The 15,227-nt window shown below is 46.4% G+C and overlaps 2 protein-coding genes across 2 annotated transcripts; one reads left to right on the top strand and one right to left on the bottom strand.

The window, feature by feature from the left end:
• Positions 1–142: 142 nt before the first annotated feature.
• LOC115163309 (kelch-like protein 10) lies at positions 143–3,242 on the top strand. Its single transcript, XM_029715088.1, has 5 exons — positions 143–277; positions 673–1,162; positions 1,389–1,997; positions 2,180–2,329; positions 2,868–3,242. Exons 1-5 carry the CDS (start codon positions 153–155, stop codon positions 3,240–3,242), a joined length of 1,749 nt encoding a protein of 582 aa, XP_029570948.1. The 5' UTR covers positions 143–152.
• Positions 3,243–6,077: 2,835 nt separating this feature from the next.
• Positions 6,078–9,043, bottom strand: klhl11 (kelch-like family member 11). Its single transcript, XM_029710713.1, has 2 exons — positions 8,454–9,043; positions 6,078–7,889 (listed from the first exon to the last, which is right to left on the bottom strand). The coding sequence occupies exons 1-2, from the start codon at positions 9,017–9,019 to the stop codon at positions 6,305–6,307; spliced, it is 2,151 nt and encodes a 716-aa protein (XP_029566573.1). The 5' UTR covers positions 9,020–9,043; the 3' UTR covers positions 6,078–6,304.
• Between the last annotated feature and the right edge of the window lie 6,184 nt (positions 9,044–15,227).

Genomic DNA, 15,227 nt, shown 5'->3' with positions numbered 1-15,227 from the left:
ATCAATGTATGGATGTTCTAGAACTCAACAAGAATGGAAAGCAAAGTTCTCTCTCTATCAAATCAAACATTTCACAAACCGAAAAGTCTGCTGAAGACATGGAAGAGTCTAGAACCTTAACCAAATTTCAAAAGGAGAAGACTACTGGTGCCATGGCCTGCAACATTTTCAATGAGCTACGCCTGGAAGAGAAACTCTGCGATGTGGTCATCAAAGTCGAGGGAGTTGAATTCAGTGCCCACAAGACTATCCTGTGTGGATGCAGCTCGTATTTCCGGTGAGAGGCTCGTCTGTGGTGATTGTACCATAAACATGCAAACAAAAATCACTTTAACATTCTAAATATGAACTGACATAGATGAAGAATGGAGACTTTAGTCTCAATCCATGCCCAGGAGAGAGTACCAACACTAGCCCAGTTTCCCAACACGATTGAGCCTTCTTCTGTAAATACATTTAATTCAGATTAATCATAATTTGTCCTCATAGACACATCTTCAGTTATTTCTGGACTATGGTTAATGCTTAATCAAAAGAGTTTCATAGGCCAGATACATGTATCCAACTCTGGACAGTTACATTTTTTGAGAATTAGTTTCCTTATTCTGGGTCTGTGATGTGTGAAACTGTCCCTCAGTGAGTTGTTAATGTTTTGCCTTTTTCCCTCCGCAGTGCTCTGTTCACCAGTGGCTGGAACCCCTGCGAGAAACGTATGTACACCATCCCAGGTGTATCTCCTGAGATTATGAGGATGCTCATCGAGTACGCCTACACCCGTACCGTCCCGGTCACGGCGGACAATGTGGAGCTGCTCCTAGAAGCGGCCGACCAGTTCTCCATCCTGGGCATCGTGCAGGCCTGCTGCCACTTCCTGGAGACCCAGCTGTGTCTGGAAAACTGCATCGGCATCTGCAAGTTTGCCGACTTCTACTCCTGCCCGGAGCTGCAGCGTCGAGCACTCTTCTTCATCCTGCACCACTTTGAGGAAATTGTCTGCTGCTCCCAGGAGTTCCTGGAGCTGTCTCTGGCCCAACTCCTCGACCTCATCAAGAAGGACGACCTGAACGTGAGGCAGGAGAACACTGTGTTTGAGGCCATCCTGCGCTGGATCGCCCACACTCCTGCCAGCCGCAGGCACTGGATCTCTGTGCTACTGCCAAAGGTGACGGTCCACTTATAAAACGGTCACTGATCAAAGGCCTACTTTTTTGTTCTCACACTGGGCACCTATGGAGCTAACAACAACCAAGTGAAAATTGGTTTCATAATATGTGCCACATTATGTTAGACAAGAAGCGTGTTTGCTTAGTCTTACATACCTCTATCTGGTTTGCTTTGAGTGTTTTTCAACTGTATGAAATCCCTTACATTTAATTCCGTCCATCTAGGTGCGAATGGCTTTGATGAATGCTGACTACTTCATAAACCATGTGAGGAACAACTCCCTGGTGAAGGACAGCGATGAATGCAAACCAATCATCCTCAACGCCTTAAAGGCCATATACGAACTCAACATGCACGGCCCCTCCATTTCCAGCAATCCGCTGAGGCGACCTCGCCTGCCCTACGCCATCCTACTGGCTATCGGTGGCTGGAGTGGAGGCAACCCGACCAATGTCATCGAAGCGTACGACACGAGGGCCGACAGTTGGGTGACTGTAGCGCAGGAAGAGAGCCCACGGGCTTACCACGGTGCTGCATACCTCAACGGCTTCGTCTACTGCTTAGGCGGCTTTGACAGCATGGACTACTTCAACAGCGTCCGCAGGTTCAACCCCATCACGTGCACCTGGCACCAAGTTGCGCCCATGCACTCGCGGCGCTGCTACGTCAGTGTGACAGTGTTGGACGGCTGCATTTATGCCATAGGCGGCTTCGATGGCTACGGGCGTCTTACCAGTGTGGAGCGGTACGAGCCTGAGACAAACCAGTGGACCCTGGTAGCACCAATGCACGAGAAGAGGAGCGATGCCAGTGCCACCACACTGCATGGCAAGGTAGGCAGAAGTTGAAGGGGAATAGATAAGTGATGCCTGCCAATACTCATGTGGCAGTAAGAAAGAGTAATTCGTATTAAACCGAAAACAGTAAATGGCAAACTAGACTACTAGATTGCACCTTACAAGTAAAAAAATAACAGTTGTGATGTGTCAATCCCGTTGGGTTCTCTGGCGTTCAGGTGTACGTCTGTGGAGGCTTCAATGGGACCGAGTGCTTGTTCAATGCAGAGAGCTACTGTCCCAAGACTAACCAATGGACCCTGATTGCCCCTATGAGTCGCCGCCGCAGTGGGGTCGGCGTCATTGCATACAAGGAGCACCTCTATGCAGTAAGTTATAAATACAACATGAGTCAGAGCAGCACTTCTAGTCGGAACAAACTAAGTAGTCATGTCTGCAGGACTAACACTTTTGTAATGTGATTTGGTCTGTACATTCAAAACACTTGTCTCAGGACAAGTCTGGGGTGTGCAGGCGCTTTACTCATGGTACAATTCAATGGGAGATATTCAGAATTGAGGATAAAACAAATTGCAGTAATTACCTGGAGCACTGAGATGGCCTTTGGAGACGATGGTGCTCAGCTCCTCAGTGAGATTGATTGCTGTGTAAAACTACCAGTCTGGAATAGATGGGACGTCAATTACCTCAATAGTCTCAGGCTGTCAAGCAAGTTACATTTGGACGGTACAACTTGAATATAAGCAGCTGTTCTTTCATTAAGCTTTTCTTTACATTTAATGTAAAGTTTAATGAATGTATATGTGGCTAATTAAACATACAGATGAATTGTCTCTAGCTTTGTTTCTTTCTCACAACATTTGAAATCCAAATTAGCCTCAGACTCACAAGATTGTTCTACCCTAGGTTGGAGGCTTTGATGGCGCCAACCGTCTGAAGACCGCAGCGGTCTACAACCCACTGGACAACACCTGGCGCGCCTTGCCCACCATGTTCAACCCGCGCAGCAACTTTGGCATCGCCGTGGTGGATGACCTGCTCTTCGTGGTGGGCGGCTTCAATGGTTTCAACACCACCTACAGCGTGGAGTGCTACGACGGGAAGACAGACGAGTGGTATGACGCCCACGACATGCCCACTTTCCGCAGTGCCCTCGGTTGTTGCGTCGTGCCCGGCCTGCCCAACGTGGCACAGTATGCTGCCCCCCGCGACTCCCCAATGTTGCTCGCTGATGAATGGAACACGCCTTCCTCCAAGACCAGGCTGGCCTCAAACCTATAGACAAGTACATCCTTCCCATTCCCCACTCTAAGACTAGAAAAAAGAAAAGATATTTTGCTAGGGAAATACATATATTAAGATAACTGTTTGGAGTAAAACGTTTTAGCTGATTGTTTGCATTATACATCTGACATACCAAAATAAAACATATTCAACATCTTCACAGACAACAGATATAGGCAGCCTAATTATATGAAATATATTTTTTTTAATTGCAAATGACGGTATTCTCAGAGCTCGTTCTGCATTTTAAAGCGAATACACACAAAGCAAAATATGTCCTTTACAACAACTTCAAACTACTGTACAAGAATGAGACCAGAAGGAATATGGGTTCTGGACACCTACAATAACATACAAGCTTAGATTCCCTCTGCATTGATGGAAGAGGAATAACTGGTGGGAGATTTCTTGCGTTCACCATGATAAAGGACTTTCAGTATTAAATAAACATAAAAACATAAAAAACATCCCAACTAGAGATATTTACAAAATCAACACCGACATAGTATACTACTCTGAATCTAACTATCCATGGTGTGCATTTATGAATTTACATGGTAGAACATAATGATTATGAGGATCTGAATCAACAGAACTCTGGATTGTTTTACATGAAACACGATTGTGAGGTACTGTGAATAAAATGGTGTTGAGGAATGCAAGTCACTACGTAACACAATGTGCCTCCAGCCACAATGACCTTAAAAGGTTAAGTCTTTGACAATATAAAACACATAGCAGGAAATAGACACAATTACCTGAAAACGTTCACAATGCACTGAGTGAGTAAATACATACAGCTTTTCCCAGACAAGTTTCCAGAAAAAAAAAAGTTATTAAACCGCCAGATAGCATCACGGCTTGAAGAACATTTCACCCACGTCGGTATTGTAAGCACAATGGAATGCTAATAAAGTGTTTGACCTTGGTTTCAGGTTAACGAACGAGTCAAATAATGACTGACAGACATTTCATTGAAGACCATCTGAGTGTGTCGTTAAACTTTCCTGTGTAAGTGGGGTAGGTATGTTACCCCAGTAGCTATAATCTGCCTTCCTGTGAGGTAGTGGGGTTCATTATTTCTAAATAGAATTACTTGCAGGTTACGCTTTGGCATTGGGGGAATTATAAAGTGAAATTGTAGCGTAAGGTCTTCATTGCCCTACCAGGCAAAAAGGCAGTAACTGCTAATTTGGTTGAAAATGAGTTAGTCATTTTTGCTACATTAAATACATGCTTAATCATGTGGACAAGTATCCTGCCTCTTTTGTATTGTGTTCTGGAGAAAATGGGGGTCATGTTAGCAGTAACTGCATAAGGTTACTGTGAAACTAAGGTAAATAAAAGCCATTTTTCTCAGTTCCACGCTATGAGCAGTTACTGCCTTTTTGCTTGGTAGGGCAGTTCAGTTGACCACTTTTATAAGCGGGCAAAGTAGATAGGCTTACTCAAGTGCAATTAACCGTGCTTTAGGAATGTCACAATTGAATGGAATGGAGAAAGGAGTGCTCTCAATGACTCCTGAGAAAACATTAAGTTACTGTAGATATCATTGGGCCCAAGTTACAGAGGACACTTGTTCCCTTAAATTATTATTCTGCTCCACCTATAATTTTATAGCTCTCTTTTGACACAGAAACAAAAAACAAAACCAGATCCAACCGGTCAAAAATAGATTGAGACTTTCCAAAATGAAGTGCTTTTTGTTCCTCTCCTATTATTTACAGTGCATATTTAAACAACACAAAAAAAATCTGGTGTAAGGAGTCTCTTTCCAACATTCAAATGGTACAGAACATATTGAACTATCATAACACATATACATAGTGCAAAACAAAGCCATGGAGGAAACAGGCCGAAGATTGTAATGAAGCAAGCGAAAGGAGTAGCCTAAAACTGAAAGGAGTAGCATGTCTATACAATGCACTCAATAGATGTACATTAAAGCAAATCTTTAAAAACCTTCCCCTTTGTGTGGGCCGTAGCATCTCACCAAAGCCGGCACGTAAAGGTTGTCATGGGAACCATCACAGTGTCAAATGGAATGTCAGTCTAAGGTCGAGTTCCTGGCCGACTACAAGCGAAAGTGTTGCATTGCATCAACCAATAGTTTCCGTGCCACGTCATCGACTGTGCAGTTGGGCATGAGATTGCTATAGCATGTGATGTGGTTAGCAGATATGTTAAATACCTAATCAGGAGTTGGAAGATCTGGCATGTGTCTAATTTAGTTGGACAGGAACTCCCATTTCCAAGCTAGAATGGAGCATTGCTAGCCTGGTCCCAGATCAACTCGTCATGCATTGACAGCAACTGAGTTGGCACGATAGCACTAAGAGGCTGACACTAGAGCATTGCTGCGTCTAGACTTTAAAGCAGTGTTTGCACAAACTCGGTCCTCAGGTGCACATTTGGTTTTTAGCCCCAGCAATACACCACAGGAGGTTGGTGGCACTTTAATTGGGGAGGACGGGCTTGTGGTAAAGGCTGGAGCGCGGAATTAGTGGAATGGTATCAAATAACTCAAACAAGGTTTCCAGGTGTTTGATGCCATTCCATCGCTCCGTTCCGGCCATTATTATGAGCCGTCCTCCCCTCAGCAGCCTCCACTGCACTACACAACTGATTCAAATAATCAACTCGTCATCAAGCTTCGATTATTTGAATCAGCTGTGTAGTGCGAGGGCAAAAACCAAAATGTGCACACCTTGGGTTCCTCAGGACCAAGTTTGGGAAACGCTTCTCTAAAGCATATATTAAGAGAGGATTAAGAGAAGGCATATTTTAAGTAAGGCCAAAAGCACACATAAATAATGTCCTTTTTACATGGCGTATCATTCCATTGTCTGGTCATACGTTTATTCTACGCTAATTGTCACATACAACTGCCACAGACACTTTCTCTCATCTTTCTACAAACCTGAGCCAAACAATTAGAAGCAACCAAAAAAAGCGTGGCAATATCAACAAACTGCATATTAGACAGGAGGGACAGTACTGAAAGGAGAATGGGAATCGGACACTGAAACGCTGCCGCTTGTGGGAGGACGGAATGGAGTTCAGCACTCGATCTGCGACTGCAGCTGCCTGCGCAGGGTGAGGGTGCGGCGGTGGAGCTGCTGCATCTGCTGCATGCGGTCCCGCTGCCGCGCCAGGTTCTGTGGCATAGGGTAGCGCTGGCAGCCGTACAGGAAGCGGTAGGGGATGCGTACGTGGCAGGCGGTGGCGCGGCAGCGCGGCTGGGGCATGGGCGGCAGCAGCATCCAGCGTTTCCGCTCACCGCAGTAGCGGTAGGCCTCCTTGCGGTACTGCTTGTCCACGTCGTCGCTGTTCTTCCAGCCGCCGATCACGAACACGTCGTCGCCCAGGTAGCAGATGGCGGTGCCCTCGATGCTGGTGACCTCAGGCGGCAGGCTCTCCAGGATGTCGTCCGAAATGCGAGCACTGATCTTCTGCTTTGCGGTCTCGTCCTGCACGGCATAGCTCTTGGGGCAGCAGGAGGCCGTGTGGTAGAAGTTGGTGGGCGCCACCGCCATCTGGAACACACAGTAGTTGTCTATGAGCGGCAGGGAGTCCACCTCCTGCCACTGGTGGCTCTCGGTGTCGTAGCGCGTGGTCACAGTCTTCAGCCCGTCCTCGTTGTCCGTGTCCACGGGCGTGCGCGCCGTCACATACACGTAGCGATCCTCCACGCTCACCGCCTTCACGTCGCGCAGGATCTTGGGCGCCGACTCAAGGTTGTGCCACTTGTCCTGCTCGGGCTCGTACACGCTCACGTCCTTGAAGCCCGGGCTGAAGTTGCCGTGGCCGCCGATGCTGTACAGGATGTTCTTGATGCAGGTGAGGCCGAAGGAGTGCTTGCGTGTGGTCAGGTTACTCACCTGTTCCCAGGTGTTGCGGTTGGGGTTGTAACGCTCCACGGTCTTGGCGAAGCCCGGTTCCATGGAGCCTGCTACGTAAACGTGGGAGTCCGTGGTGGCGATGGCGTGGCCATCCAGGTGGTTGTGGATGTGGGGCAAGTTGACCCAGCGGTCCTCGTACACAAAGTAGCCCACGCACTCACTCAAGTAGTCGCCGCCCTCAGACACCCCGCCCACCACCATGATCACGTCCATGTTCTGACCGAAGCGCGGCTGGAAGGCTGCCATGTGTGACGCCCAGAACTCTAGATCGACTGACTTGAGGTTCTCAAAGCGAATGGCGTGGCCCTCCACGGCCTCAGACACCAGCAGCAAGCAGGCGGCGTTGTTGGCCACCAGGGGCTCCTTCTTGACCACCTGGGTCAGGTAGGTGGGCATGATCTGGGGAAGCCGGAGGAGACGAAACAGCTCCTCAAAATTCTTCTCTCGCTCCTCAGCGTTGCGCTGTACCCATTTGACGATAGCGTCGAAGAGCACCTCCTCCGAGTCCACGGTGATCTCGGCGTCGGACAGCCAGTCCCGCACCAGGTGGAAGGGGAGCGTGTAGAATTCTTCGTCCTGGATGACCTTGTGGAAGTTGCGTCTGATCATGTCAGCAGCACGCAGGGCAAGCTGGTCCAGCGTGTACATGTGGGCCAGGCTGTGCACCGCTACACAGTTAGCCAGGCTCAGCTTCTTCTTCAGGAACTCACCGCAAAAGTCTTTCAGCTGCACCAGCAGGAACCTGAAACAGTCAATGTACTAATGAAGCATCACATTTATTCAACCTTTACCAACATAGCACTCAGACTACCAGTAGTGGTTGGAGCCATATCAATGTATATATGCATCTGGTAGTGGTTATACATGCTTTATTTAAATAAAATCATAATAGCCTACATATAGACCTATAATAGAGCATTGGAATTGTCAAAGCTTAGAAACTAGAATTTTCCCCAAACCAACGCATCCCACCACTTGTTCTGCTTGGTGAGCCAATCCTGCAACATAGCCTTCATTGCACCCAATACATTTGAAAGGGGGTTGGGGCAAGTGTCTTTTCCGGCTTTGACAATTGACTCAATGTGAAACTAAAATATCTAGCTATGTTTGCTTGTTAAGGCACAAATTGAACAACGATGAAAGGACAGCTTTAGGCAATCATTTTAATAGGAAAACTGTGTGTTTACAGTAAACCACCAATAACAAATGGCGGTTGCCTATTTTGGCGACTACTTTTAGCTATACAAACAGTAAGTTAGTGCTACCCGATATATAGCTAACTACTGCAATATGTATTACGAATTACCTGTCAGCTAGTTCCAATACTTCGTGAACGTTGGCGGTGCTCACTCGTATTTCACCGGTGTACATGAACTGTATGACGCTTTCCACTGTCTCTGGGTCGGGCCCCGTTTCAGAGCTCCATTCTTTCATATCCACCCGACCGGACAGCGACTCGGAAAATTGCCCCCCCAGTAGAGGGGTGAAATAGTCCGTAGATGCAGCCAGAACCGAACGGTGGGCCGTGAACTCGCAACTTTGAACCCTTTCGCTGGCTGCCCCGCTACTGAAGGCCAATGTCACATCGCAGAACAACCCGGTCTTCCTCTGCTCATTCTGCCGACGAGACAGCTCTGAGCAGTGGGTTGAAGATGTAAAATCTTCGGCCTCCTCTGAATCCCCATCCCCCGCGAGTACAGTGGGTGGGCTGGATCCACTGCCGCTGCTTCTGTTCGAATCCTCCGGGTTCGGTGCTGTGGCTGCCATATCGGCAGAATAAGGTTTAAACCTTAAAACAATGTTATGCAAAAGCCTGGGAAAGCAGTCGCACGCACATACAACGCAAGTAAACAAACACTCCAGAATGGACATGCGTAGTTGATGGCAAGCGGTACAGCGCTTTCAAGACAACTAGGAACTCAGAAAAAAACGATGTCAGATCGTGACGTCAGTCATCTTCAGGTCGGAGAAGTCGGGGCCCTAGTGGTGCATTCAAAACAACTGGGTACTCGAAAAAAACGAGGTTAAATCTTTTCCGACTTGGAATTCCGAGTTCGACGACAGTTCCAAAAAAAAATCCCATGTTATTTGTCACATGCGCTGAATACAACAGGTATTCGGTACCTTACAGTGAAATGCTTACTTACAAGCCCTTAACCAACAATGCAGTCTTAAGAAAATAAAAACAAAAAAAGTAAGAGATAAGAAAAACAAATAATTAAGGAGCAGCAGTAAATAATAATAGCGGCGCTATATACAGGGGATACCGGTTCAGAGTCAATGGTACCGGTGTCGAGGTAATTGAGGTAATTATGTACATGCAGGTTGGGTATTAAAGTGGCTATGCGTAGATAATAACAGAGAGTAGCAGCAGTGTAGGGGGGTGCAAATAGTCTGGGTAGCAATTTGATTAGCTGTACAAGAGTCTTATGGCTTGGGGGTAGAAGCTGTTTAGAAGCCTCTTGGACCTAGACTTGGCGCTCCGGTACCGCTTGCCGTGCGGTAGCAGAGAGAACAGTCTATGACTAGGGTGGCTGGAGTCTTTGACAATTTTTAGGGCCTTCCTCTGACACCGCCTGGTATAGAGGTCCTGGAGGGCAGGAAGCTTGGCCCTGGGGATGTACTGGGCCGTACGCGCTACCCTCTGTAGTGCCTTGCGGTCGGAGGCCGAGAAGTTGCCATACCAGGCAGTGATGCAACCTGTCAGGATGCTCTCGATGGTGCAGCTGTAAAACCTTTTGAGAATCTGAGGACCCATGCCAAATCTTTTCCTCCTGAGGGGGAATAGGTTTTGTCGTGCCAAGGAACTTGAAGCTCTCAACCTGCTCCATTACAGCCACGTCGATGAGAATGGGGGCGTGCTCGGTCCTCTTTTTCCTGTAGTCCACAATCATCTCCTTTGTCTTGATCACGTTGAGAGAGAGGTTGTTGTCCTTGCACCACACGGTCAGGTCTCATCGTTGTCGGTGATCAGGCCTACCACTGTTGTCTCATCAAACAACTTAATGATGGTGTTGGAATTGTGCCTGGCCGTGCAGTCATGGGTGAACAGGGAGTGCAGACTGAGCACGCACCCCTAAGGGGCCCCCGTGTTGAGGATCAGCGTGGCGGATGTGTTGTTACCTACCCTTACCACCTGGGGCGGCCCGTCAGGATGTCTAGGATCCAGTTGCAGAGAGAGGTGTTTAGTTCCAGGGTCCTTAGCTTAGTGATGCGCTTTGAGGCCACTATGGTGTTGAAGCCCTGCCACATCCGACGAACGTCGGAGCCGGTGTAGTACGATTCGATCTTAGTCCTGTAATGACGCTTTGCCTGTTTGATGGTTCGTCGGAGGGCATAGCGGGATTTCAAATAAGCTTCCAGGTTAGAGTCCTGCTCCTTGAAAGCGGCAGCTCTGCTCTTTAGCTCTGTGCGAATGTTGCCTGTAATCCATGGCTTCTGGTTGGGGCATGTACGTACAGTCACTGTGGGGATGACGTCCTCGATGCACGTATTGATTAAGCCAGTGACTGATGTGGTGTACTCATCAATGTCATCGCAAGAATCCCAGAACATATTCCAGTATGCGCTAGCATAACTGTCCTGTAGTTTAGCATCTGCTTCGTCTGACCACATTTTTATAGACACGTTTACTGATGTCTCAAGTTTTGAGGGAGCATGCTGACTGCAGGAATGTCCACCAGAGCTGTTGCCAGAGAATTGAATGTTAATTTCATAAGCCATAAACCACTCCAACGTCGTTTATGTCCAACCGTCCTCACACCACGTATAACCACGTCAGCCCATCACCTCCACATCCAGCTTCTTCACCTGCAGGATCATCTGAGACCAGCCCCCCGGACAGCTGATGAAACTGTGGGTTTGCACAACCAAATAATTTCTGCACAAACTATCAGAAACGCCTCAGGGAGCTCATCTGCGTGCTCGTCGTACTCACCAGGATCTTGACCTGACTGCAGTTTGGCATTGTAACCGACTTACGTGGGCAAATGCTCACCTTCGATGGCCACTGGCGCACTGGAAAGGTGTGCTCTTCAGGGATGAATCCCGGTTTCAACTGTACCGGGCAGATGGCAGACGCCTGCATGGCATTGTGTGGACGAGCGGTTTGCTGATATCAACGTTGTAAACATAGTGCCCCGTGGTGGCGGTGGGGTTATGGTATGGGCAGTTATAAGCTACGGACATTGAACACAACTGCATTTTATTATTGGCAATTTCAATGCACAGAGATACGTGACAAGATCCTGAGGCCCATTGTCGTGCCATTCATCCGTTGCCATCACCTTATGTATCAGCATGATAATGTACGACCCCATGCTGCAAGGATCTGTACACAATTCCTGGAAGCTGAAAATATCCCAGTTCTTCCATGGCCTGCATACTCACCAGACATGTAACCCATTGAGCATGTTTGGAATACTCTGGATCTACGTGTACGACAGTATGTTCCAGTTCCCGCCAATATCCAGCAACTTCGCACGGCCATTGAAGAGGAGTGGGACAACATTCCACAGGCCACAATCAACAGCCTGATCAAATCTATGTGAAGGAGATGTGTCGCGTTGCATGAAGCAAATGGTGGTCACACTAGATACTGACTGGTTTTCTGATCCATGCCCCTACCTTTTTTAAAGGTTTCTGTGACCAACAGATCCGTATCTGTATTCCCACTCATATGAAATCCATAGGTTATGGCCAAATGAATTTGTTTCAATTTACGATATAAACTGAATAGACTTCAGAATTTCAATACAATCAAGCATCAGTCGGCTACTAAGCCTAACCTTAACCACACTGCTAGCCTATGCCTAACCTTAAATTAAGACCAAAAAGTACATTTTTGTAGGCAATTTTTACTTTGTGGCTGTGGAATCTGTCTTTGTCGTTATGGAAGATAATGGAAACCCAGTGAATGAGGTACTTGGTGCTAGCGCTAATGTTTGCATATACAACTCCACAGCAAAAAATATTAAAGTTGTTGGGAAAGTGAGAACACAGATACAGCATATCGAGATTACATTCTACTGTAGAAATACATGTTTTTTGTCACTGCTATCAATTCTGCTCCACTAGAGTCCAAACATTTCCCTCCGTGACGTCAACGGGGAGTTCATGCAATTCTGAGCAGGCACACCGTCAGACAGCCCTTCTTCTTCTTTGATGGGGTTTAACGACTGTTGGCATCCAATGTTAATGGTGCATTATCGCCACCAGTTGGGTGGGGTATTGAATAGGAAACAAAAAAAAACATTACGGGAAAGGGGGAAAACGACATCATACAAAATTAAACACGTCAACTAAGAAAAACCCATCCCACTTCTTCAATCACAGTCCACTCCAATATACATCCCTACACAAGCTCAAGGGCTAAGAAATTATATCGGTGAATGTTCCGCCATCACATTATGGCCGAACATTCACCGATAGGATTTCTTAGCACTATCACAAAGACCCCCAAAAACTTTCAGCAGCGTTCACAATGATTCCAATTTTTGTAGACTTCTTCTTCGCTTGTGCTGTACAGTTTATGACCATTGCAATAAATAATACAAAATCTCACCTTTTTAACATGTAGCAATTCACTATCCCTCGGTTGATGAGAAACCTTCACTGGTCATGGTGGCTGTACTACCATTGTTTCTTCACCGCCACTCGTTCCTTCCCATCTTCTCACAAACTCCAGACAGGAGACACGCTGGACACTCCTTACCACCTCATTCTCCTTCACTTTAACAGGGCACTCCAGGAATTCAGGCGCATGTTCACCTCCACAGTTGCAGCATTTCACCTCATCTGGCATACGATACTCTTCCCTCCGGCACACACTTGACACATGACCAAATCTTTTACATTTATGACACTGAAGGGGCTTGTACACAAAAGCTCTTACAGGGTATCTCATGAATCCTAACTTTATATGAGAAGGTGAGAGACTCTTCATCAAAGAACAGTAGCATGGATGAAGTTCATTTATTTTCTCCATCCAACATACAGGTCAGTTGACGTGCACCAACCACTCCATCGATGTCTTCAGTAATATCCTCTGACTTTATTTCTTGAGCCACCCCAGAAATAACCCCCTTGATAGGCACCTTGCCACAAAACTCCGTACAGGAAACATTCCACTCCGGTATCTTTTAAAACACGCTTCTTCTGCTCTGCAGACACAAAAAAAATTGAAATAAGATCACTTCTTGTGACTCTCACCGACTCCACACTTTCCTCCAACACATTCCAGATTTTCCTCAAGACATTAAACAGATTTCCCAAGTAGCATTGATCCAAAACGAGTCTAGGAGTTTCCTATGGTCCACCACAGCTTTACTTCTCCTGTTTCCCTTTTTCTTCGCCACTGTAACCCACTCATTCTCACTTTCTGTACTATTAGCTTCACCCGACTCACCAGCAGTTTCAAACAAAACCTCAGTTTCCGTCATCTTCCAATCGCCTCATCGGACAGCCCTGTTAGTCTAGCACGCTTCTAGAGTATGGCGCATGAGATTAAAGGTGCACGCATACTAGGCTCGGTTTGCTCCTAGCAGAGGCTAAGTGAACGTCTGTGCCTGGCATACTCCTTTAAAAGACCTTTGCTGAAAAACTGAAAAAAGCATCAATATTACTGTCTGTCTTAAGACGCCTTAGCAACAACATACCCAGTATACACTTCCTCAAAATAGTCAGAATTAATCTAAGTTAAATCAAGACATCTGTAATTAATTGACGGTCTTAATCGCACAATTTTACATCTAACCGATAACCTTTTCAGACATATGGAATATGCCGCCTTGAAAGTGCCTCGGCTACGACATGTGTATTTCTCTGTAAGGGTACAATATGGCTTTTTAAATAATGACTGGATCCAACTGAAGTTATTATCTGAGACTGGACATACTTTTGATACAGCATTGTTCCTTGCTCAAGCAATGGACACTGCCAACAAGGATGTCAAAGAAATCCCAGGGAAAATGTGTGGACAGTGCTATTGTGACTTGGAAGTGTGCACAAGCTAGGCATACGTCAGAGAGAGAAACCAGCACGAGGTGAATACGTGAAAGTATGTTACAGATGTCAAGGTGATCACATGGCAAGTGAGTGCTGTTTTCAGGATGAAAAGTGCCATAAGTGTGGCAAACAAGGACATATAAAACAAGCACGTAGGGCTAAATCCCCTGCAGAAAGTTCCAAACAAAAAGGGGGAGGGAAGCAAAAGCAAGAAAAATGAGCAAAAAATGTATGGGACACATCACATCAGTGGGGAAGCTGAACAAAACAAAGAGGAAGAAGAGGATATGTTTACAATGTACATCATGTCAGATAACATACCAAAAGTGGCTCCTATCACATTGAAATTTAAGGTCAATGAATCAGAGTTTGAAGTGGATACAGGGTGCAGTTTAACCATAATCAACAGAGTTGTGGGACAGTGCAAAAATTCCAGACTTAATAACTTGTTCTGTGCATCTCAAAACGTACACAGGTGAGAGACTAGACCCAATAGGGGCAGCTAATGTAACTGTGCAGCACAGAGACACTGACTCAGCTACCTGTAGTAGTCGTATCAGGCACCGGACCAAGCCTTCTACATCAGGGCTGGATAAAATAAATGAAATTAGACTGGGGAACAGTAAATCAGATTGATGAGGGTCAACAGTGGACATTGGAAGAGGTGTTGACAAAGCATGAGAATGTGTTCAAAGAGGAACCTGGAACATTGAACAGCTCCCCAGCTAAAATCTATGTAGACAAGAAGGACAAACCAAGGTCTTACAAACCAACACATGTGCCTTAGGCCATGAAGTCAAAGTTAGAGGCAGAGATTGACCGTCTCTTGAAAGAGGACATTATCGAACCAGTCAAATTCTCAGAATGGGTAGCTACCATAGTGCCTGTTTTGAAACCTGACAATTTTGTGAGAAACTGTGGGGATTACAAACTGTTAACGGACTATCCTAGTCAGAGCAGTATCCAGTTCCAGAAACAGAGGATCTATTTGCAAATCTGGCTGGTGGACAGAAGTTCACAAAGTTAGATATGAGCCATGCATTTCATCAGGTCACTCTGGATGAGGAATCTAAGA

The sequence above is a fragment of the Salmo trutta genome, chromosome 2 (assembly GCF_901001165.1).
Source record: "Salmo trutta chromosome 2, fSalTru1.1, whole genome shotgun sequence".
In the NCBI taxonomy this organism is placed as follows: domain Eukaryota; kingdom Metazoa; phylum Chordata; class Actinopteri; order Salmoniformes; family Salmonidae; genus Salmo; species Salmo trutta.
This window is presented reverse-complemented; position numbering and strand designations above follow the sequence as displayed.

Coding starts and splice junctions, on each gene's coding strand:
- LOC115163309 (XM_029715088.1), top strand. CDS start 153: ATGGCCTGCAACATTTTCAATGAGCTACGCCTGGAAGAGAAACTCTGC. Junction 278..672: donor GGATGCAGCTCGTATTTCCG/GTGAGAGGCTCG, acceptor TTCCCTCCGCAG/TGCTCTGTTCACCAGTGGCT. Junction 1,998..2,179: donor CCACCACACTGCATGGCAAG/GTAGGCAGAAGT, acceptor TCTGGCGTTCAG/GTGTACGTCTGTGGAGGCTT.
- klhl11 (XM_029710713.1), bottom strand. CDS start 9,019: ATGTCCATTCTGGAGTGTTTGTTTACTTGCGTTGTATGTGCGTGCGAC. Junction 7,890..8,453: donor GTATTGGAACTAGCTGACAG/GTAATTCGTAAT, acceptor TGACTGTTTCAG/GTTCCTGCTGGTGCAGCTGA.